We start from the raw sequence: 24,946 nt of genomic DNA, 5'->3' as shown, positions 1-24,946 counted from the left end.
ACATTACGTGACTTTTGAGTCCACCAATCACAACAAAGCATTCTCCCCTGTCCCCCGACAACATTTTACGATTTCGTTTTCATGCAAAACCTTGTATATACGTACTCTTGAGGTTGAATTCTCTGTGGGACTAACTTAAAGTCTGCCTCTGTCCAACTGATATAACTTGTGTCCTATATCTTAGCCCACAGCCCAGCAGGCGCGGCGCCAGACGCGCTTGAGATCCGCGTTAATGTATGCAAATGCACGTAATTGTTGATTATACGCTCTTGACTATGCGCAACCCATATTGTTACGTGCGCTTATCCTACAAATATGCGTTTCGTCAACATTGCGTACCTCCAGACCTTGTAAGAGCTATTAGTAAGACCAGAATTTCACGGCAAATCATCAACATCAGAATTTCATGGAAAATAGGCCTAGACAAATTTTTGGCATAATCACGATGTAATTTAAAAAAAAAAATCACTATGACACCGAGTATAAGTCACGCAAATTGCTATTGCGCTGGAACCATGTCTCATTAACATCGAAATGACGTCATTTTGACGTCAGCCGAAATAAAAATATACCATCAGCTGGAAACTTCAGTCTAGTGCTGACATCACTAACCACCACGCGCATTAACAATATCCTTGCATAGGATATTCACAGAGTACAGTGTTGTTAACTTTGGAATTTAGAAAGAAAGAAAGAAAAACGTTTAGTCTTTAAGGCTGTGCCACACATTACCAGCAAGACCTGGTTAGGTTATACCGGCGCCTCTAATACTTGAGTAGTAAAGTCAAAAGACCTCAAGTAGAAGAAGCGCCGGAATAAAGTATGTTATGTGTGACACAACCCGAAAGAAAAAAAAAATCATTTCATTGAACAATTATGTAGGTACCTACTTCATTTCCGTAATTTTCATGAGACTCTGCCGTCTACATATATCATCATGATCAACCCATCGCTGGCCTATTACTGAATCTTCTGTCAGAATGAGAAGGGCTTAGGCCACAGTCTGCCACGCTGGACTAGTGCAGATCGACAGACTTCACACACCTTTGAGAACATTCATCGATGCTTTCCTTGCACCGTCAACAAGTGATATAAATCATCAAACCTCCGAAAAGTTAGAGCATGCAAGGGATCCAACCCCCGACCTTCCGAATAGAAGGCCAACACAGCAGTTCAGTTCAAACTTAGGATTTTGTATGTAGGTAAGTTTTCGCTAGAAAGGATTTTCAGAAATTCTAGCCTGATTCAGCTTAGGCGGTTCAGCTTATTAATATAAGAGACCTTAGTCAGACCCAACAACCCTTAAACATAGCGAGACAAGCTCTTGACTGTAACTCTCGGGAAAGAGAAAGCGCGGCCGTCCTAAGTAAAAAAACGGGGCGTGCGATTCTGGCGGAGGTCACCAGGATACGAATGAGTGGAACTAGGTCAAGGGTGAAACTGACTGACTGATCTATTAACGCATAGCTCAATTGGACGGATCGGGCTGAAATTTGGCATGCAGATAGCTATTATGACGTAGGCATCCGCTAAGAAAGGATTTCTCAAAATTCAAGCCCAAAGGGGGTGAAATAGGGGTTTGAAAGTGTAGTCCACGCGGACAAAGTCGCGAGCATCTTCTTCACTCTGTGCTGCTTTCCGCACCTGTTGGGCGTGCTTAAAAAAATTCGGATACGAACTCTTGACTTTGTTAGAGTCTCAAGTACGCACCTCTGCTGGTAAGTCGTAGTATTACATAAAAATCCTTGGTTTGTTTTGCAGGTAAATGGTATAGTGTTACACGGAAGATGTCATCTGAATGCGTCGGTCATCATCAAAGGCTTGGTTGGACCTGTCTTCAAAATCATCCTGTTAAGGTTGGTACAAGAAATCCTATTTAAAACGGTATACGGTATACAACTAGTCAAATCAGTAACTTTTATCAAACGTCAAAACGAGCACTTTAGTACTTATGCGATATTCTATGAAATACTGGAATGTGACGTCACATATTAATGACGTACTTTTTAGTTTAATCAGTACTCTTATTATAAATGTTTGTTGGTTTGTTGGCTTGTCCTTCTATCACGTCGCAACGGTGCAACGGATTGACGTGATTTTTTGCATGGGTATAGATAAAGACCTGGAGTGTGACATAGGCTACTTTTTATCCCGGAAAATCAACGAGTTCCCACGGGATTTTTAAAAAACCTAATTCCACGCGGACGAAGTCGCGGGCATCAGCTAGTCGATAATAATTTAAAATTGTTATTACACTTAAAACTAACAAAGGACGTGGATGTTACGTATTTTGGAAGAGCCTCTATTCAATAATCACTGAGAAATAATTTATTTTTTAACCGACTTCCAAAAAGGAGGTTCTCAACTCGGCACGTTTTTTTCTACTTTTTTTTGATGTCTTAGTCAAATACCCAATTATGCTCTGTAATGTTCCAGTATTCGTGTAGGTATAGAGATAATCTACATAACATATTTAGGGTTCCGTACTCGAAGCGAACCTATTACACTAAGCCTTCGCTGTCCATCCGTTCATCCGTCCGCTGTCTGTCAGCGGGCTATAGCTCGTGAACCGTAGATATAGCCCGCTGGCACTTTTCACAGAATGTGTATTTTGTCTATTGCCGCTCTATTGCCGCTACAACAACAAATAATAAAAAAATTAATATCACCGCCATAAAAAAAAAGTATTATTTTTCGTACCATGGTACGGGACCCTTCGCATGCGAGTGCCACTCGCAATCATGATTTTTAAATTATTCTCTTCAATAAATAATGAGTTCTAGTCCCATAAATTAACGCTATAGTACAAAAAATCACTTCATTTTATTACTACCAGTCTAACAGCCGCACTCAGAGTCACTAATCGTTACTTAAGATTGAGTTAAAACGAGATAGATTTATGTGAGAGATATAGCTCTGTCTCGTTTTAACTAAACTTAAATAACGATTAAGCGACTCTGAGTGCAGCTGTAAGACCCTATTAGCACGATTAGTAAGAGTAGAAGCGCACATTACTATTAAGGATATCTAGATAAGCCAAATTACCTTTTTTACGGTGAAACATAATCTAAAAAAACCGGTTAAGTGCGAGTCTTGACTCTTACACGAAAGGTTCCGTACAATATGGTACAAGAAATCTCAAACCAGTATAATAAACATTTATCGAGCAAGTTAATGACGCACAGTGCCATCTTGATGTGATTTAGTTAACTAATTATTTGATCGAGGACACATTTTTTTGCCAGCGTTCTGGTTACACCCTGTATTCATTCATTCATTCATTAATATTTACATACCAACGTCCATACCATGTTGAATACACCGGTTCTCGTCCGATCACCGAAGTTAAGCAACATCGGGCGCGGTCAGTACTTGGATGGGTGACCGCCTGGGAACACCGCGTGATGTTGACCTTTGACACAACCAGCCACGAGGCCCCAAGCCAAGGTGGCGGGCCCTAGCCGGTGAAATTCCGGCTAGAAGACCAACACCGGGGTAATTGAATACCCCGCGCCTTGCCCGGGTAAGGAGGCTACGCCTCGAGGCCCGTACCCCCGCTTGGCCTTCGGCCAACCGGAGAAGACCCTGTCGTCGACACATTTTTTTTTGTGATATAAGATATTACAAATTCACAGTTTCAGATTTTTTCTTTACTTGTGCTATTACATTTTGCTACCTGCCTTTCATGATTCTAGGTCAACGGAAAGTATCCTCTACTTTTTGATTCCCCCAATTGACAGACACGACAGACAGACAACGAAGTGATTCTATATTTCCCAAATTTCATGATTCTAGGTCAACGGAAAGTATCCTCTAGTTTTTGATTCCCCCAATTGACAGACACGACAGACAGACAACGAAGTGATTCTATATTTCCCAAATTTCATGATTCTAGGTCAACGGAAAGTATCCTCTAGTTTTTGATTCCCCCAATTGACAGACACGACAGACAGACAACGAAGTGATTCTATATTTTCCAAATTTCATTATTCTAGGTCAACGGAAAGTACCCTATACAGTATACATAGGTTATGATTCTCTTAATTGACCGGCACGCGACAGACAGACAGCGAAGTGGGATTATTCAGATACAAGTTAGCCCTTGACTGCAATCTCATCTGGTGGTAAGTAAGTGATGATGCAGTCTAAGATGGAAACGGGCTAATCTGGAAGGGGTATGGCAGTTTTTAAGGGTTCCTTTTATCCTTTTGTGGTACGGAACCCTAAATATAACAGATTACGCGTTTTATTTCGAGATTGTTCCGCACTTAATCGCTTAAATTATGGCTCCTGTACGGACAGACTACGCTCGCATAAAAGGGGGCATTAAAGAAGATCGCCTTTAAAAGTTTACATGGCCGTATAAGAATAGCATTGACTACAGCTTTTACGTGAGACTTCGAACTTTGCAGATTTCTGTAATATGTCTTGGATTTAGGTTTTTAAAATCCCGTGGGAACGCTTTAATTTTCCGGGATAAAAGTAGGCTATGTCATTCTCCAGGTCTTTAACTATATCTATACAAAAAAATATCAAGTCAATCTATTGCTCCGTTGCAACGAGATTCGAGCCGAACTAGAATCGAACTCAAGTCAAAATAGAGTCTACTAGAGCCAAACTCGAGTCGAACTCGAGCCGAACTAGAATTGAACTCGAGCCGAACTAGAGTCGAACTAGAGTCGAACTAGAGCCGAACTAGAATTGAACTCGAGCCGAACTAGAGTCGAACTAGAGCCGACGCCTACGTCATCTGCATGCCAAATTTAAGCCCGATCCGTCCAGTAGTTTGAGCTGTACGTTGATAGATCAGTCAGTCGGTCAGTCAGTCACCTATTCCTTTTATATATTTAGAAGAAGATTATTATCAGTACTATCACCTGCCTTCGTTTTTGCTAGCGTATTGGTTACAACCTGCAAGTATATAAAAAGGTACTTTCCTACTGACCTCTTCACTAACCCTTGGACATAGAAAGCTTACATTTTGTATAGAGGTTTCCTTTATAAAGGGGACAAGGAATAGGCTGGATTTTTTTGAAATTTCCACATGCCACAGTTGGAAAGCCGCGTTGGAGCGCTAGTGAAATATTAATGATGTCTACGTTAAGCATACCTTTACGTATAAAGGAAATACTTTTATCCCCTTTCCTTGATCCATTTCTCGAAACTCTTTAATATGAGAAGGCACAGCTGTGTCGCCGATAGCGTGCGAATTATCCGGGAAAAATACGGATATATACGAAAAAGATCTCGAATATTCAAATCCTTTCAATGAAGAGTATTATAGGGAAAGTATACGATTTTCATTTATATAATTTACTGGCTGCCCCGGCGAACTTCGTACCGCCTAACAGTCGATTATTATTTTTCTCTCCGTAAGAATCATCCCCGTACCTACTTCAAGGAATATTAAATTTTTTTTTAGCAAAATCGGTTCAGCTGTTCTCGAGATTTACGATCAGCAACACATTCAGCGATAAATTTTTATATATAGAGATTTGAATATGTAGGTACAACACAATAATTACTTCATCATCATCATGATCAACCCATTGCCAGCTCACTACTGAGAACGGGTCTCCTCTCAGAATAAGAAAGGTTTAGGTCATAGTCTGCCACGCTGGCAGACTATAACCTAAACCTGCGCTGGCTGGTGCGGATTGGCAGACTTCACACACCTTGGATGATATTATGGAGAACTCTCAGGCGTGCAGGTTACGATGTTTTCCTTCACTGTTAAAGCGAGTGATACTCCAAATAGTTAGAGATGCGTGCCCGGGATCGAAATCCCGACCTCCCGAATAGTAGGCGGACGTCCTAAACACTAGGCTATCACGGCTTTTTTAGCTCATTGGCACCTCCGAATAATTATTATGTAAAATATTTAAAGCCGTGATGCGGCACTCGGGTGAGACTTGGGTTATTAATGCAGTGGGCTCACAGCAGACCCGCGCCAGTGTAGTTAACCAGATACGATTTTTGACGACCTCCCTGGCGCAGTGGTGAGCGCTGTGGTCTTAATAGTTGGAGGTCCCGGGTTCGATTCCTGGCAGGGGTTTGGAATTTTATAATTTCTAAATTTCTGGTCTGGTCTGGTGGGAGGCTTCGGCCGTGGCTAGTTACCACCCTACCGGCAAAGCCGTGCCGCCTAGCGATTTAGCGTTCCGGTACGATACCGTGTAGAAACCAAAGGGGTATGGGTTTAATAAAAACTGCCATACCCCTTCCAGGTTAGCCCGCTATCATCTTAGACTGCATCATCACTTACCACCAGGTGAAATTGCAGTCAAGGGCTAACTTGTATCTGAATTAAAAAAAAAGAATACGGTCAGATGCTGAGAGCCATAATGATGAGAAGGGAAAATAGAGAAAAACAAGAAAAAAAGGAGATAGAGCAACCAGAGGGTCAGCACGAAGAAATGTTACACGGTTCCGTGATGATCTCGTAGAGGGGGAGGTCTTTTTAGTCCGTGCGAGGCGGACACATCCTGTCGATAGACAGAAGTCCATTAGGGGTTTTTCCTCCTACTAGAAAAAAAAAAAAGTGTAGTGAACCATTAACCGTAATGTTGGTAATGTTTTTTTGTTTGCAGGCGGAAAGCAGCATTGGAGGATGTGGCAGTCAAACCGCTCACACAGTTTCCAGTGGCGTTAGACGAGGTAAGCTACTTACGTAATAGTAGGCGACGCGGCAGAAAGTAATGTACATCGACCTTTAGAATGACATTTCGGCTTTGTAGAGCGTAGTCTCTGTCACTTATACCTATTATGACGTTTTGTCGGTCTCAACGAGACAATGCTCTACAAATCTGCTATCTCTTTCTAAAGGTCGCTGTACATTATTACTCTTGCGTAGGTACTGTATTAAGTTTTACTTACTATTTTTAATAGGCATCCATTAGACGATAACTTTTGCTGTCAGTTTTGCCATAGAGTCATAGCCAGGGTTGGAAAAAAGTAGTTTTTTTTTCAGGTCAAACATTTTTGTTTAAAACCATGCCAACCCTGGGGCACTGCTGTGACGGATATACAGGATGTATGAAACCGGAACGCTGGCAAAAACGAAGACAGGTGATAGTACTGCTGATTACTGATATGATATCACAAAAAAAAACGCGAAAAAATACAAAAAACAATCCTGTATTTCGTAAAAGTTCACGATATATTGCAAATAAAACTGACTGACGCTAGAGGTCAACGAACGCTGCATAAGTAGACCACTCGGAATCAATGCCACGTCGCGCGTCGTAGGGGCATTGACCCGAGTTTTGCACGCATACATTTCGGGTTTGAAAAATACTTAATCACTAAAACTACAAAATGAGGCAAATAGTTATTGGTATTGGATTGTGTTTAGGTAGTATAACAATAACACTAAGTTTTTGCTAGCATTCTGGTTACATCCTGTAGGATGCCTTACGGTGACTGTTTTTCTTTCACTATAAGCATTGATAATATGCTTAGCCACAAATCACAGTATCACCTAAGAAATAATAGAAAATGATGATGTGACCTAAAACAAATACCTTTGCCCATAAAATGCCTGCCTACTCTGCTATTTTAAGATAAGCAGATTTATAATTATTGTTAGGAAAAACAGATCTTGGAAGAGTATTTCGAACCCAAGCTATACGAATGGGGAATGATGACGCAAAGCGTTTCGTACCCACCTAGAATTCCTATGGAACGTCGCGTCGATGACATAGGGGTGGAAACTCGCACGTCTTGCAGAACGGTGGTAAAATGTGAAGGAGGAACTAGAAAACAAAAAAAAACAGGCCAAGTGCGAGTCAGGCTCGCGCAGCGAGGGCTCCGCACTACAGTCGTATTTTTTAGACATTTTACACGATAATTCAAAAACTACGATGCATAAAAATAAATAAAAATCTGTTTTAGAATGCACAGGTGAGGATCTTTCATATCACATATTATGATACCCCACTTGATATAGTTATCTTACTTCGAAAATTGAAAATACTAATTATTAGTTTATGACCACAATTTTTTTTTTTTTTGTGTGATGTAACCACAAATTCACGATTTTTCCCCTAATGCCAGCTATGAACTACCTACTTGCCAAATTTCATGATTCTAGGTCAACGGGAAGTACCCTGTAGGTTTCTTGACAGACAACACAACAACAAAGTGATCCTATAAGGGTTCCGTTTTTCCTTTTGAGGTACGGAACCCTAAAAACAAAGAATTATCTGCTCCTTCAGTCATTCATTCATACATGATTATAGGAATTGACTGATATGAATTGAATCAATGTCAAGCTCATAGATTATTGGTCTCGCTCCGCTCTACCCACTTATCAACTCTTCACAATGTTTTAAAATCAATTTTTTGAACTAGAACAAATTCAAACAACCTAGCAGAAAATATAGTTAGACTTTAGAAGATATAGGATACCTATATAATAATATATCTAGGACCTAGGTGGATCCTTGTCTCTAGGCGTATCTTGATTTAAACAAACACAGGTAGGTATGTGTGAACTGTTAATCCGTAATCGTGCGCAACGAAACGAGAAAGCGAATGTTAATCTGAGACATGTTATTTAAATTTTAATTTATTATTGTTTATTCGCTTAACACTGACCTTGCGATTTACCTTCTCTCCTCTCTTTCGCACATACTACTTAATACTGAGCTGTTGATTTCCGTACATTTTTCCTAACACACGCCGGCTAATTAAATTAAAACTTTATAGTAACATACATAGCGTTGACTTTTAATTAACACTATGTTTTTCAGTGTTTATCTTGCGAGTACGTTATACAACGTCCTAAATGTTGTAATTGTTTGTGTTAGATTCAACCTTTTCAGTATAATGTTAAGGTTGAAAATGGCTTGGCGAATACAAGTTATGTATGTGTGAACATAAATAAAATCTATGTTATCTTACATGTAACAATGTCAAACATATAAATGTGTACGTAGTGTGAAGACGGTTGGCCGCAAGAGCGTACCTACGTCCACAAAAATATAATCAAATTAACATTAATGTTAAGTGATTGTAGTGTTAATTGTGATAAAAACTGTTAACGGTGAATAAAGTGTGCTAAATCAATGTTAAACAGTGGAGGATTTTGACCAAATGTGTGATTAGGTATCTTGTTTGTTTACGACATCATAACGCCTAAAAGCATCTTTATATTTGAAAACTCGTAAACTGGTAAACGGAATGCCTATTAGTTTCGTAATGATACTATATTTAGAATATTATGTACTATTTTATGTCCTTACATAGTATCAAAAATAAATTAAAATTAAGCTATTATTTAAACGAATAAAAAAATATTGACATTTTGTCAGCAAAAAATGGCAAATAAGTGAGTTGGTAGATAGGTAGGTATGCTAAAGGACAGTAAAAATATCAAATTAATTAACAATTAATGTCATTTTAGACCAAAGAAGTAGGTTTAATAGGCTTACAGCCATACTCAGAGTCGCTTAATCGTTACTTAAGTTTAGTCAAAACAATACAGAGCTAGGTATATCTCTCACATAAATCTGTCTCGTTTTAACTCAATCTTAAGTAACGATTAACAACTCTGAGTACGGCGGTTATTCCGTTTATCCACCCTAAAACAGCCACCCTAGGCTTAGGATATATATTCGGAAACACATCCGGCTGTGCCGCGTGCGTAGGATTTTAAGTCAGGGTATAGGCATACCTAAGTTAGGTAGGTACCTATTTAATGGGAGCTAGTTTCCCTAGGGCAGAGATAATGTATTATAATATTATATATTATATTATCTATAATATTATATTATATATTATATTATGATATATTATCTCTGCCTAGGGTAAGCACTGCTTACATCCGATAAGAGACGACTTTTGAAAATTTAACCGCTAAGGGGGTAAAATAGTGGGTTGTGATCATTATCTCAACCCATCGCTGTCTACAGCACGACTACACATTCCTCATAGTATAAGAAAAGTTTAGGCCATAGTCCATTACGCTGGCCAAATGTGTGTGTAACTTTGAAACTACACATTTTCACGGAAATCTCGCAAACCGCATCTACAGTAGGTACCTATAACTAGTTCCTAGAAAGACTTAAATTTCATTGAGTTTGTTAGGTTTTTTTCAATCATAATATATAAATGAGAGCCATATACAGGGTGTAACCAGAACGCTAGCAAAAATGAAGACAGGTGATACTACTGATGATTACTGCTATGAGACCACAAAAAACGCGAAAAAAAATCCAATGTCTTGTTAAAGTTCACGATATATTGCAAGTAAACATCTGAATGACGCTAGAGGTCAACAAACGTTGCGTAAGTAGGCCACTCGGAGTCAATGCTGCGTCGTAGGCGGGGCATTGACCCGAGTTTTGTGCGCCGATTTGAAAGATACTAAATTACTAAAACTACAAAGTGAGGCAAATGGTTATTGGTATTGGATTGTTTTTATGTAATATTATAACAATAACGCTAAGTTTTTGCTAGCGTTCTGGTTACACCCTGTATAGTTCGCATACGTTTGTTTGGAGAGCGCTACAAATAGACTCCTCCTAATGTTAATGCAAGCAATTATAAGTACAGTTATATGCATACAAAGTATGTACAGTACACGGCCAAAAGTGATGAACATCGGCCTTTAGAATGACATTTCATCTTTGTAGAGCGTTGTCTCTGTCACTCATAACCATAAATGACGCTTTGTCGGTTTTAACGACCGAGACAGTACCTACTCTACAAATCTGCTGTCTCCTTCTAAAAATCGATGTTCATCACTTTTGGCCGTGTACTGTACCTACCTAAAGGCTACAGTAAACACATAACTTTTTATCTCTATTTATCTGAAAAGGCTTTAACTTCGCAAACACCATACATCATCGTTAACAGTTGACATTCAGCTTTGTAAAGCTTAGGGCACATCACCACTTTTCGTATGCTCACTAAAATAAATATTTTGTAGCTTCAATAAGTTTTAATTTTTTTTACTATGACAATTGGCACCGATTCCATCCAAAGTATCTGCATCCTTTTCTTTTTAACAATGCTAAAAAGGGAAAGAACATGAACTTTACATTTAAAGACTCTAAATTTTAGTGCACGCTATAAATTTAAACAGCAGAAACGCGACTGTGCGCTAAAATCACGGGTTTTATCATCTAAAAATTAAATTTAAAACTGTCAAGCTGCGCCTGTCCTTTTCATATTACATTAGTAAGAAGAGGATGCGAATACTCTAAAATTAGGTTGTGCTCAGAATCAGTGCCAGTAGGTACCTATTAATAAAAATAATTTTAAATAATTCCTCCCCGATTACCATCTCGACCTGTCGCAGATTATTTACTTATAAAATAATGAAACGGACTCTACAATGAATTTTATTTGATTTATTTACCAAAAGGATTTTTCCTCTTGTCATTTTACAAAAGTTATTAACCTATTAATGTGTTTAAGCTCACTTTAACGTGATTAAGACTGAGCTATGTGTGTACTATCAAAATCATAGAACAGTTATAAAATAATCAGGTTTAGTAGGTTATGAAGAAAAAAATCATATATTATGGAAGCTGATTCATAAATAATTTATTCATTTGTGAATACACTAGTTATAGACGCGATTCAAGTACAGAAGTTGTATGTTTTGGATGTTATGTAATTAATGTGTAACGTGATTGAGACTCAGTTATGTGACAAGTGCTAGTGTAATAAGATAAAGTGCACAACAAAAATGCAGTAATGACTGTAATGACCGAAGTGCGAAGGCGCGACGCGGATGACTATTACAAGCCCACTGCGTTCCTCAGGTCGATATGGCGCCGAACACTATCATTCAAGAAGAAAAAGGTGAGCCACATCTACTTCAGTCAAAGTCAAATTCAAGTTAAAGTCAAAACATTTATTCAAATTAGGTACCATTGCACCTACACTTTTTATGAAATTCTGTCAAGAAGTTTTCAGTAAAAGACTGGGAATTTCTTGTCAGAAAGCCCCAATAGCATTTTGGCTGATCCAAATAGGGTCTTGGAATGTAGTAATAAAATGATCTGATTTTTTGTACAGCGGTAGCTTATGTGGCTAGAATTCATTATTAAAAAGAATAATTTAAAAAAATCATGATTTTCATTCATTTTAAAATAATTAATTATTAACGTCACGCTGTACTGAAAGCGATTATAATGACGTCACATGGCATAAACGACAAATATTTTTCAATTTTTCAACATAAAAATTATTTTCCCGCCGAAATTACTCTATTTTTATGTTGAAAAATTGAAAAAACTTGTTCATGGATAGCGACGTCATTATTCAGCATCCGCACAGCGTGACGTTCATAATAAAAATAAATAAACATCATGATTTTTTTAAATAATTCTCTTTAATAATGAATTCTAGTCCCATGAACTACCACCATACAAAAAATCATTTCATTATATTGCTACAATTCAAGCCTATATTATAATATTATGCAATGTGCACCTAGCCTTAATATGAGTCTTTCATAATCCAAGTAAAAGCTAAGTTTGTCCGAAGCTCCCCAGTCCCAGAGCTAAAAGTTATAAGCTTAATGTGTAGGATCTAGATTAATATTATGCTAAACAGGAAACATTTGTTTGTTTGTTTGTTTGTTTGCAATCGATAATCTCTGAAATTTTTGAAAATAAACCCCTAAGGGGGTGAAATTAGTGTAGTCCACGCGAACGAAGTCACGAGCATAAGCTAGTTTATCCTAAAAGGGCTGCTTTTTTTCCTATTGAGGTGCGGAGGTGCGGAATCCTAAAAATAATGATTTATTAACGAATGCTCTTTTCAGTTTGTACAATAACGATTATATTAATTGAATTAGCCTTTTTTTTGTTAATTTAATCTGTGTTTGATAAAATCCAATCTCGAATTTTAATGAGTTTGATTACATTTGGTTAAAACATACCTAACTACTAAGATTGAATAATGTAATCTATGTAAACGAAAAAAGCCGTTAACTTTGTGAATAAAATAGTATGATAATTACTTTTTACCCGACTTCGGCGAAGCTTTGGGCTTTACAGAGTTTTTTTTTTTTAAAGAATATTAGCCATGTTAAATGACTAATATTGAATTCCCCTTTCCTCTCCAACTAAGCGTCTAACTTGTGCTAGGAGTAGGTACGACAATAGTGCAACGGGCGGGGTTTGAACCGTCGACCTTTCGGTTTTCAGTCCACTCCTTTACCCGTTGAGCTATTGAGGCTCTAAGTTACGTGTTTTACATATATATTTGTATTGTATATAGGTAGGTACGTTTGTCCGAGAGTAATAAAACAGTATAAAATATTCGTTAGCAACCTTTTATGTATAATATTTGGAAAACGGATTTAAAATTAAGTTATTGACGAAATAAAAGACTGATTGATCGAATGAAAGCTGGTGAAGTATTTTCATCGAGTGGAAATGTTAATACCACCGAGTAAAACCCACCAAAAACGACTTGCCTACGCATAGTCAGAACTTCACTATCGATAGATAAGTTTGCATCCCGGAGACTGACATTAAGTCTACTTCTATCCTGATAAATCAGAGTTTCTACAGGATTTTCAAAAAATCCTAAATCCTCGTGCATTAAGTCGTGGACATCATCTAGTTTGACATAAGTAACAAGTATATAATTTTACTGTAATCATAAACTTAGATTGTAATAGGTAATTAATTAGCATAACATTTATTATGCTTTAAGACTAACTTTATTTGAAAATTAAAAATCTGTTCCACATTATGACTATCAGACTGGAACATAGTAGGTACTAGTGATGTAACGAATATTCGCATTCGCGGATATTCGCATATTTTTGCATAATCACATTCGCATTCGCATTCCGCGAAATTAATGCGAATTTAGATTTTTTTTGATGCAATAGTTGGTTAATAAAACAAAATCCATTAATTTCTTATGTTTTTTAATGTAATAAAAAGTAATCACAATAATCAGTCTTCGCTTTATCATTTGGTAACGGGACTGCCACCAAGTTCACCAAGCCATAGATAAATGGCGCCAAATTTAAACAAAAACTGAACATTCGCATTCGCATTCGTCAATGTCCAATATGACATTTGGGTATTTGACTCCAATTTTTTTATTACTTTATTATAAACTAGGATAAAAATAATGACGTAAACAGAAAAAACTAATTAAATCGATCAAATAACAAAAAAGTTATAAGCATTTAAATATTTCTGATTAGACAGAGATAGCGATATAGCATTTTGACGTCACATTTTACTAATGCCATAGTAGCTTCGTGCGGTTTCATACAAATTTTCGTTTTGCGAGAAAGGGATAGAAGACCCTCCCACTCCAAAATTAAAATGCCTGTAACTTTGTAAATCTTAGTTGGATTTTAATATTTTTCAGCGTAGTACGTCACTATTTTTATCCTAGTTTATAATAAAGTAATAATATTTATCAAATTCAAAAGTATGAAAATACCCATTTGTTACATCACTAGTAGATACTATAGTCCGCGACAGGTCGAGATGGCAATCGGAGTATGAGGCGGGGGGACGCCTGCACACTCGCACGTCACCCGGCTCGCCCGCACCGGGTTAGCGCGGGGGGTGTGCGGGGCGTTACCTCCCTGATTGCCATCTCAACCTGTCGCGTACTGTGGGTACCTTCTACCTATATACATTACTTTTGGTTAGCTTAAATAAACAAATTCAGCGAGCGATAAGACACCTACATTGATAAAATACATTATTCCTTATCAAATCCGCTTTAAGTGGGATGAATTTCGGGTGGTTTTATTGATAACAGCCAGCGTTTAATATAGGTACTTATACCTACTTTTAATAAAGTGGCTATAAAATAATGATTAAGAATTATATTATAATAAGCTTCCAGAAGACATAATATTTGAGATGTCTCTCAACAAGTTCAAAGTTTTCATAAAACGTAAACTAATTGAAAAATCCTGTTACAATGTGAAGGATTATTTCAATGATAAGCAAGCTTGGGAATGAGTTGCTTAACGGCTTTGTGATAGTTCTAATAAGTTTAAATAATTTTGTAAAGTGGTGATACTAAAAAGAATACCCGGCTGAGTTTGTACCCTCGTAGCTTTAGTTCCCCCCTTCCCCGAAATATATTTTATTTTAGAGCCGTTGGGGTGGGGGGTTCTGCAGTTGCATTAACCCCGTTGAATGACTTCTATTTACTCACATTTTAGCTGCATATTATTTTAACAGTTGGTAGACGGATCTCGTATTTACATAGCTGCTGAAGTGGAAACCGTTTGTGTAAATAGCACGGGTCTATTTTCTAGCACTAATTGTTTCTTTGTTATTACTGAATACAATAATGAAAACATTCGAACACCACCTGCGAACGATCTGCAATTTGAACTTTGAGTCCTGAAGAACAACGCACACCCGCAGAATAAAGAGAAGCCATCACTACCCCTATTATAAATGCGAAATTGTGTTTGTTTGTTGGTTTGTTGGTTTATTGGTTTATTGATTTGTTGGTTTGTTGGTTTGTCAATCACATCGCAATGGAGAAACGGATCGACGTGATTTTTGCATGGGTATAATAGTTTAAGGGAGAGTGACATAGGCTACTTTTCATCCCGGAAAATCAAAGCGTTCCCACGGAATTTTTAAGAATCCAAATCCACGCGTACGAAGTCGCATCCCTACGTGCCAACATAGTCGAAACTCTACGGACTCGTCCGAAGCGATTCGCTTCCTCGTTTCTAATATACACTGGTTAGATACGGAATGCCCTTCCGGCTACCGTTTCCCCGCCAGCTAAAATATTGGTAGGTACTTTCAAAAGAAGAGTGAATAGGCAATAGGCATCTTCTAAGCAGTCGCGCTCCACCTTAGGCTGCATCATCACTTATTATTTAGTGTGATTGCAGTCAAGCGCATCGCTATTATACTTAAAAAAAAACTCAATAGGTACCAACTAAAAATGTGCTACCGTTGTTTTTTGTTTTTTAGCACGATGGTAAATTAAAACTACCTGACTATTCATAAGCACTTTTAAAAAGTTTACATGAATAAAAAATCATTCTATTCTATTCTATTCTATTCGATGTTCTAAATTTTTTTTTTTTGAAAAAAAGAATATGAGCCATGTTAAATGACTAATATTCCCCTTTCCTCTCCAACTAAGCGTCAGGCTTGTGCTAGGAGTAGGTACGACAATAGTGCAACGGGCGGGGTTTGAACCGGCGACCTTTCGGTTTTCAGTCCACTCCTTTACCGGTTGAGCTATTGAGGCTTTCAATTATATGTAAGTAGTAGGTATACAACTTATTTTTTGTTATTTCAGGTGGACGACCGATTCGCCAACTACAAAGGTGTACGAGACATCACCATCAAAAAGGTAAGAATTTTTTTGCAGCACATTATTATGCAAAATTCTTTATAATTTATTTCTTGTGGGATAAGTGATAACAGCTAGCAGCGTGTTTCTTATAGCGATGGGCATAATTGCTAATTTCAAATCATTTTAAGTCATTTGAATATAATAGAACTAGCTTATGCTCGCGACTTCGTTCGCGTGGAGTACACAAATTTTAAACACCTATTTCACCCCCTTAGGGGTAAAATTTTCAAAAATCCTTTCTTAGCGGATACCTACGTCATAATAGCTATCTGCATTCCAAATTTCAGCCCGATCCGTCCAGTAGTTTAAGCTGTGCGTTGATAGATCAGTCAGTCAGTCAGTCACATTTTCCTTTTATATAGTTAGATTATGATAGGTGAGTGAATTAGTACCTACTTCTAAATAACTAACAGGAAAAGGGGACTGACTGACTGACTGATCTATCAACGCACAGCTCAAACTACTTACTGGACGGATCGGGCTGGGCACGCAGATAGCTATTATGACGTAGCCATCCGCTAAGAAAGGATTTTTGAAGATTCAACCTCTAAGGGGATGACATAGGGGTTTGTGTAGTTCATGCGGACGAAGCGACGAGCATGAGGTAGTCTTTTTATAGTATTATTTATATATATGAAATGTTTCTATATTTGGTTTGTTTTTATTTAACAGGGTCCATCAGGTTTAGGGATAATGATAATAGAAGGCAGACATACGGAAGCCGGCCGAGGTATCTTCGTGTCGGATCTTCAAGAGGGCAGTGCAGCGGAACAGGTAGGTACTAAAATATTTAACTTTTTGTATAATTTTAAGAAAGTAAACTTTAAATTAAAGATGTGAGGAAAAACTATCACAAAGCTTTGCCAGTTATCTAAACAGAAGAACTAGTGGAAAGTTGCTATAATTGGACATTAGCACATACCTAATAGTTCAATGTAATTGGAACATTAACCTCAACAGCTTAAAATTAATTGTACTTTGAGAGGAAATTGAAACTAGTTTACAAGTTAAACCAAATTACATTAGGTTATTTATTATTCACAAACATAAAATATAACAAAGCAAAAAAAACAGTTTGTCGAGGTAAATTTATAAAAAGCTATTTCTTTGACAGTTGCTTTCTTTGGACCATGGTCGTCTTAATTGGACCTGTAGGTTGCCATTAATGGACTTCAACTAATTAGTACTAAGTGATCCAAAGGAGGTGACGCGACCCATGATAAATCATTATTATTATACACAACATTTTTATTAAATTTTAAAAAGTAACAGGTTCTTAATTCGGTATAAACAAATTTCTATTTATTCTAAGTTTAATGGAAGTCATTCTAACCTCTATCATAATAAATTATATACCCACCTATATATAAAATTATGATACGTAGGTATATAAAATGAGCCATAAAAATAATCTCTTATATAATTTGGTTTCAATTCACAGGCGGGCTTAAATATAGGAGACATGATTCTAGCAGTGAACAGAGACTCCCTTCTGAGTGTCAGTTATGACGCAGTAAGTCGAACTTTTTAATATTTTTATCAACCTTGAAAATATTCAGTAGGTACCTAATTAAAGTAACAGTAAAAATATTTATTACCTAGTAAATAAGTAGTACGTATAGGTTGTTAAAAGTCTTGCTAGATTGAGCGTAGCAGAACCAGTATTTCAAGTCAGTATGGGATTGCAAAGGCGAATGTATGGAAAAGTCTGGGCCGCCCGAGCGCAAATTTGTTACACGCTTTTTATAAATATTTATGTTTAAAATTTGATTCTTTGAACATCCGAAATGTGATGCAACACCGCTTTTGGGACACATATCGACTTAAGTGGATTTCAAATAAGCCTAGATTTGCTGCAGATCGTAGATGGATAAATATCCCCATATGGACTGAACTTAGTGGTATAAGTCCCGCAAATTGCTAAAGCGCGTGGGACATGGTTCCAACGCAATAGCAATTTGCGGGACTTATAATAGTTAATGATATAATCGGTCAACTTGAAAGAGATAATATTATGGCAGAATACCAGCACCTACTTTTTTGTTATCTTTACATTTGTAGGCAGCAGCAAAACTAAAGCAAACGGACGGTGTAGTGACATTGACAGTCTGCAGTCCTAACCTGAAGGAACCCGCAGATGGCGACAAAAATGACGCAGGTAAGAGAGTTATGCTTTTCTAAAGTACATATCTAACTAGTTCATGCTCGCGACTACGTCCGCGTGGACTACATAAATTTCAGACCCCTATTTTACCCCTTAGGGGTTGAATTTTCAAAAATCCTTTCTTAGCGGTAGCCTACGTCATAATAGCTATCTGCATGCCCAATTTCAGCCCGATCCGTCCAGTAGTTTGAGCTGTGCGTTGATAGATCAGTCAGTCAGTCAGTCACCTTTTCCTTTTATAATATGTTAAGAAGATTAAGATAATAGACTCGTCACGAAAGACAATCTCAATGCCCAAGAAATATTATATTACACATTTGTATGCACAAACACTGGGGCACTCAAAAGAGATCAGGTAGGACGTTACCTTAACGTGCTTTCCTAGCACGGATGTGTGACACCACCAACTTACTAGGATTTCTTAGCAGAAAACCCAATTACTTTTAGACCCGACCCGGACCTCATGATCTGCCATCAACAAACTAGCTACTAGCTAGACTTATAGTAGTTAGTGGTCAGTTACTTGTAAATATATTTTATTTTCAGATGGCGCCGGCGGTCCGTCTCGACCCACCACACCCAAACCACCGACACCAGCACCCGCTAAACGTAAGAGGAAATTTATATCTACAAGAAAACCGTAACGCGATAAAAAGCCCTCTCTAAAGCCTACCTACCTAAAGACGGTAAAGTTCGGTATAGCTCGACGCAGATTTCTAAATAGAGCAATCCTACAAGGTCACATGGCAAGATGGGATAGGGATATTAATTTTAATCTCTAAGCAAAATTTTAGGGAATTTAAAATAGGCTTCAGGAAAGCGATAGTTATAGTTCGTGACAGGTCGACTGTCGACATGGCATTCGGGATGGGGACGCCCCGCACACCCGCACCCCCGCACCCCGGTGAGTCGTGGAGACGACTCACCTCATACCCCGATTGCCATATCGACCTGTCGCATAAAATTAATAAAACGGTTGAATATTCTTTTTACAAAATAATTTTAAATACATATCAAAAATTGCGTAACCGGCAGGAATCGAACCTGCATCTTCTAGGTTCGCGCCCGATGCCTTGACCAACTCGGCCACGGTTTCGCTTACCGCCATTTCTTTCTTTTCCAATTATTCCATTCTTTTTACAATTTTAAATATTTAATTTCAGCGGAACCACCGCCAGACCCAGCCACGGCGGCCCTCAGACCAAACCTAGACACTGTGATAGAAATAACTACTAACAACGAAGTACTCGGTATCGCTTTAGTCGGTGGCAGCGATACACATATGAATGTTAGTGATCCAACTTGATTTACTTTTGGACTAACCGTTTTATAGGCTTTTCTATCGGCCATGCTTACAATTAAAAAATATTTTGGAAATACTCTTAAAAGCAGCTCAGCAACTTGTTCTTTAGATTTTTAGTAAATTGATATATTATTTATTTTGAAACTAGACTTCGTCTGCGGGGATTTGGGTTCTTTAAAAATCCCGTGGGAACTCTTTGATTTTCCGGGATAAAAAGTTGCCTAGGTATGTCAATTTCCGGAACGCAACCTACCTCTGTAGTAACATGTAAATCTGTATAACCGGTGGGCCTTTAAGAATCCCGTGGGAACTCTTTCATTTTCCGGGATAACATCATTCCTCTGTTTCTCAGGTATGATGATTGTCAAGCACAATCCTATCTCACAATAAGAAAAATCTAACTCTGTACCAAATTTCGTCAAAATCGCTTAAACTTTTGGGCCGTGAAAACTGAAACGCTAGCAAATAGATAGATAGACAGACAGACAGTGTGAATTGGGTGTAAGCAGTTGTTTGTCTTACAGGGTCCAGCAGGAGTAGTACTGGAGGTGTACAAAAACGGAGCGATTGGCAAGGATGGGCGACTGAAGCCCGGCGACCAGATCCGAGACTGCAACGGCATCGCCATCAACAAGGACATGACGTACGAGAGGATGTGCATGTCGATAAAGGTCAAGGCGCCTAAGGTATTATTCTTCAACTTAAATAGTTTCATTATTTATTCTTCTCCTCTTCAACTTACTTATATTTTATTTACTCTTCTAACACACTTCAACTCACATCGTTTCATTTACTCTTTCTAACGCTTTCTAACTCTTCAACTAACATAGTTTAATTTACCAAGACTTAACACTCTTCTACTTACCTCGTTTTATTTACCTTACTCTTCTAAGTCACAACTTACATAGTTTAATTTACTATTCTAAAGCTCTTCAACTTATATCAACATATATCGTTTAATTTACTCTTCTAACTCTCTTCAACTTACCTCGTTCCATTTACCTTCTCTTCTAACTTTGTTCATCTTACATTGTTTCATTTACTCTTCTCACATTCTCCAATTATTTACATCGTTCTTTCTTCATCTGCTTTAATTTTTTACTGGACTGTCATATTTTCTGTTTCTATTAAGATCCGTAGTAAAACAACTAAACATTATAATTTCGTTAAATCTTCTTATCTTCTATATATTTGTTCATTTGTCACACCCATTTGATAAAGAAACAATTAGGGTGGTATAGTTATAGAAGCTTTTTTTACTACCGTTAGCTTCTCTTCTTTTCTTCTTCGCTCTGGGCTGGTTTCCGCACTTTAACGTTTCCGTCTGTTGTGCGTGCATTGCCCCTCCCCGCTGAAGTCTTCACTCCAGCCATCCAAGCTCACTCCAGAAGCCGAGTAGACCGCCCAGGTTGCCGAGGGCTTCATGGAATGAGGTCGGGGAACCCAAATGGCGTTCGCGTTGTTCTGCTACGCCCGTGCACTCTAGGACCACGTGCGTCGGTGTTTCGTCGACCTCCATGCAAGCTCTGCACAAAGGACTACCGTCACGCACAACAGACGGAAACGTTTAAGTGCGGAAACCAGCCCAGAATGAAGAAGAAGAAGAAAGGACTACCGTTAGCTATGCAGCGGTAATAAATTGTGCATAATAGAAATCTAGTAATACAAACAATAATTATTATAATGGTATTTACTCAAAGTAATCTTATAACATTTCTTCCAGTTAAAAATGACGGTGTACCGACCGGACCCTATACAGTACGAAGAGATTGAAGTTGAGCTGACGAAGAAATCGGGGCGACCGCTGGGCCTGAACTGCGTACCTCCCGTTGAAGGCACAGGGGCTTATATTGGAGAACTAGTGAGTGTTATGATTCAATTTTTTAAGTCTATATATATAACACATACAATAGGGTGTATATAGTGCAGTATTTCGACGAAACTAATATTTTGATCAAAGGCCACCACAGGTACCGACAATAAATATTGTACATCGAACTTTAGAAAGAGATTTCTGCTTCGTAGAGCGTCATCTCTATCACTGATACCTATGTGATATTTCGTCAGTCTCAACGATAGAGACAATCGCAGATAGATCAGTCAGTCAGTCAGTCAGTCAGTCACCATTTCCTTTTAAAATAAAATAAAATAAAATAAAATAAAATAAAAACCTTTTTTATTCGAATAAACTTTTACAAGTACTTCCGAATAGTCGGATGCATCTACCACTGGTTCGGAATGCCTTTCCGAACCAGTTTATATATATATATTGAGATATTAACAAGTTATTTTCTTTCCAGCTTCCCGGTTCCCCAGCAGAAGTAGATGGTAAGCTACAAAGAGGAGATTTCATAGTAGCAGTAGATGGAAAAGATTTATCCACCGCAGAATTCCTCGCCATAGGAGCTGCCTTGAAGCTGTGCAACAATAAGACCACCATTAAAGTTAAGCGATTCAAAATAGTCCCTAGGTAATTGTGATAAAGTTTGAATTTGAACAAAGTTATAAAGACGGGCATTGTTATTGCTTGGCTTTGCGTATTTGACTTCAACGAGCAGATGAAGAAAGATGCAATTGAAAATAGACCGAAAACAAAATGTGTTGAGGTTTCATTTTGAGCAACCACAAATTTTATTGAGATTGTTGGCTTAGAATGGCACGTTGAAGATAGATTACTATTTATTTATAATGCAATGCAATCCACTGTAGACCGCCAATTAATTGTGATGAGATTTTATTTTGATGAATCACTAATTCGCTTTGAATAGATCAAAAATCTATTGAACATTAATTGAATATAATTGATAACAGATTTGTAATAGTCATTGCAATTAATTTTTAATTTAAAATCATGATCAATGATTAAGAATTGTTCTGTTCTGAAAAAACTAAAAATCCATACTAATATTATAAATGCGAAAGTGTGTCTGTCTGTCTGTCTGTCTGCTAGCTTTTCACTGCCCCGATTTTAATGAAATTTGGTACAGTGTTAACTTACATGCCGGGGAAGGACATAGGCCACTTTTTATCCCAGAAAATCAAAGAGTTCCCACGGGATTTTAAAAACCTAAATCCACGCGGACGAAGTCGCGGGCATCATCTAGTAAGTAATAAAACTATTATATTTTTTAATGGTCGATGGTTGGCTATAGATCAAGTCAAGTCAAATGATTTATTCAAAATAGGTAATAAATTACGCTTATTGATGGTCTGGTATGGTGTTAGATTTGTAAGATATAGTGGGGATAATTATAACGCAAACTTAAAACTAAAGCTACGAGGGTTCCAAACGCGCCCAGGTCTGAGCCCACAACAAACTCAGCCGGGTATTCTTTTTATTATCACCACTTTACAAAATTATTGAAACTTATTGGAACTATCACAAAGTCTTTAAGCAACTCATTCCCAAGCTTGCTTATCATTTAAATAATCCTTTACATTGTAATAGGATCAAAAATCATATTACCATTGAATTAAATGTAGAGAATGCAATGACCTCTAGGTATGTACCTACTGAGTAACTACATGATGGGTCACTCCGAACAAAAATTAATGACCATCAAGTTATAAGCAAAAGCGCGTTGCAGCCATTTTTTAGGGTTCCGTACCTCAAAAGAAAAACGGAACCCTTATAGGATCACTTTGTTGTCTGTCTGTCTGTCTGTCTGTCTGTCTGTCTGTCCGTCCGTCTGTCTGTCAGGAAACCTACAGGGTACTTCCCGTTGACCTAGAATCATGAAACTTGGCAGGTAGGTACATCTTATAGCTGAAATTTGGGGAAAAACTGAAAACCGTGAATTTAGGGTTAGATCACACAAAAAAAATTCAATTGTAGTCATGAACTAATAATTAGTATTTTCAACTTTCGAAGTGAGTGACTATATCAAGTGGGGTATCTAAAACAGATTTTTATTTATTTTTATGCATCATAGATTTTGAATTATCGTGCAAAAAGTCGAAAAAATACGACTGTAGTACGGAACCCTCATTGCGCGAGCCTGACTCGCACTTGGCCGGTTTATTTTTTATTTTTTTAATTGATATAATAATAGTCTGTATAGACGACAGATCACGAACAAAATGACGTCGGTCAAGTGGTCAGGTATTTTTAACTGACTTCCAAAAAGGAGATAGTTCTCAATTTGGCCCGTTTTTTTAAAATGAGAACAAAAACATTTATTCTACAATAAAACTTAACTCCCAAGCATTAAGTCTAAACATTTGACTTTTGAAATAAGGTCAAACTACTTATTACAAAATATCTTGTAGATATATATCACAGGTTGCAGCCCACAAAAATGTTTGGAGGGAATAAGTACTTAATATATACCTAGAGGTCGTTATTTCATCATACAACTCATGTGATAAAATTGCACACTCATTTATCTAAGAACTTATTTCAAAACACAAAAGTTTAAATCAGTTTTCCCCAAAACGATCACTAAAAAAGAACATTGTAAAATAATCAAAAAGGGTTTGTGAAGTGATTAGACAATAAGAACTTTCGATACTATATCTACGAGTATCCCCCGTATTAAGATAACATAAGCCTTGATTATTCACTTCAGCGTCAATCAGCTGCTCGATTGCGGTAAAATGACAGCTACAATGCCACAATCACCTCTGATTGGTTTCCGCTCGTCCACTATCGGCTACAATGCATTGTTGCAACAAGAATAGCATCAATTCAGCCAATCACAACGATTGAGACTGTTATAATGATTGATGCAGTTTTTCCGCAATCAAACAGCCGGCTTCGGATCGTGTAAAAACATTTGTAAACAAAACTTGTTCACCGAAGTTGTAGGTACCTGGTTACACCTTCCAATTTAATCAGAGCTTCTAAAATGATCTGCTGGAGTCCTGATAATACTATTATGTACATATATCTAAGTTACGAGACAGATCTAAATTAAATTAGGTTTGTCTGTCCTTTTATTATTATATTGGTAAGAAAAAGATGCAAATACTTTAAAATTTAGTTTTCACTTTTCCTCCCTTATTTAGGTATACACTATACAGTCTTTGGTGAATGACGAATTGATTTTATCTAAACAATTATTTTAAAGTTGTAAACTTTAGATAAGTAGGTACAACTATTTTTTTATTCGTTTTGAAATTATTGTAAGTAGAAATCTTATTTG

The 24,946-nt window shown here is 37.4% G+C and overlaps 1 protein-coding gene and 1 non-coding gene across 2 annotated transcripts in view; both read left to right on the top strand.

Annotated features, from left to right (window-relative positions):
- Positions 1-24,222, top strand: part of LOC117984082 (multiple PDZ domain protein-like) — a 144,502-nt gene extending 120,280 nt beyond the window's left edge. Inside the window, exons 26-36 of the mRNA XM_069500024.1 lie at positions 1,762-1,856; positions 6,591-6,657; positions 16,279-16,332; positions 17,008-17,109; positions 17,777-17,848; positions 18,397-18,493; positions 19,046-19,108; positions 19,663-19,787; positions 20,327-20,488; positions 21,526-21,663; positions 22,103-24,222. Of these exons, the coding sequence (XP_069356125.1) occupies positions 1,762-1,856; positions 6,591-6,657; positions 16,279-16,332; positions 17,008-17,109; positions 17,777-17,848; positions 18,397-18,493; positions 19,046-19,108; positions 19,663-19,787; positions 20,327-20,488; positions 21,526-21,663; positions 22,103-22,276 (1,149 nt within the window). The 3' untranslated portion in view covers positions 22,277-24,222. The remainder of the gene's footprint in view (positions 1-1,761; positions 1,857-6,590; positions 6,658-16,278; positions 16,333-17,007; positions 17,110-17,776; positions 17,849-18,396; positions 18,494-19,045; positions 19,109-19,662; positions 19,788-20,326; positions 20,489-21,525; positions 21,664-22,102) is intronic.
- Positions 3,295-3,413, top strand: LOC117984134 (5S ribosomal RNA). The gene has a single exon (XR_004673775.1). It is a non-coding gene; the product is annotated as a 5S ribosomal RNA (ribosomal RNA).
- Positions 24,223-24,946: the final 724 nt, after the last annotated feature.

This window comes from Maniola hyperantus, chromosome 7, assembly GCF_902806685.2.
Source record: "Maniola hyperantus chromosome 7, iAphHyp1.2, whole genome shotgun sequence".
NCBI classification, from domain to species: domain Eukaryota; kingdom Metazoa; phylum Arthropoda; class Insecta; order Lepidoptera; family Nymphalidae; genus Maniola; species Maniola hyperantus.
This window is presented reverse-complemented; position numbering and strand designations above follow the sequence as displayed.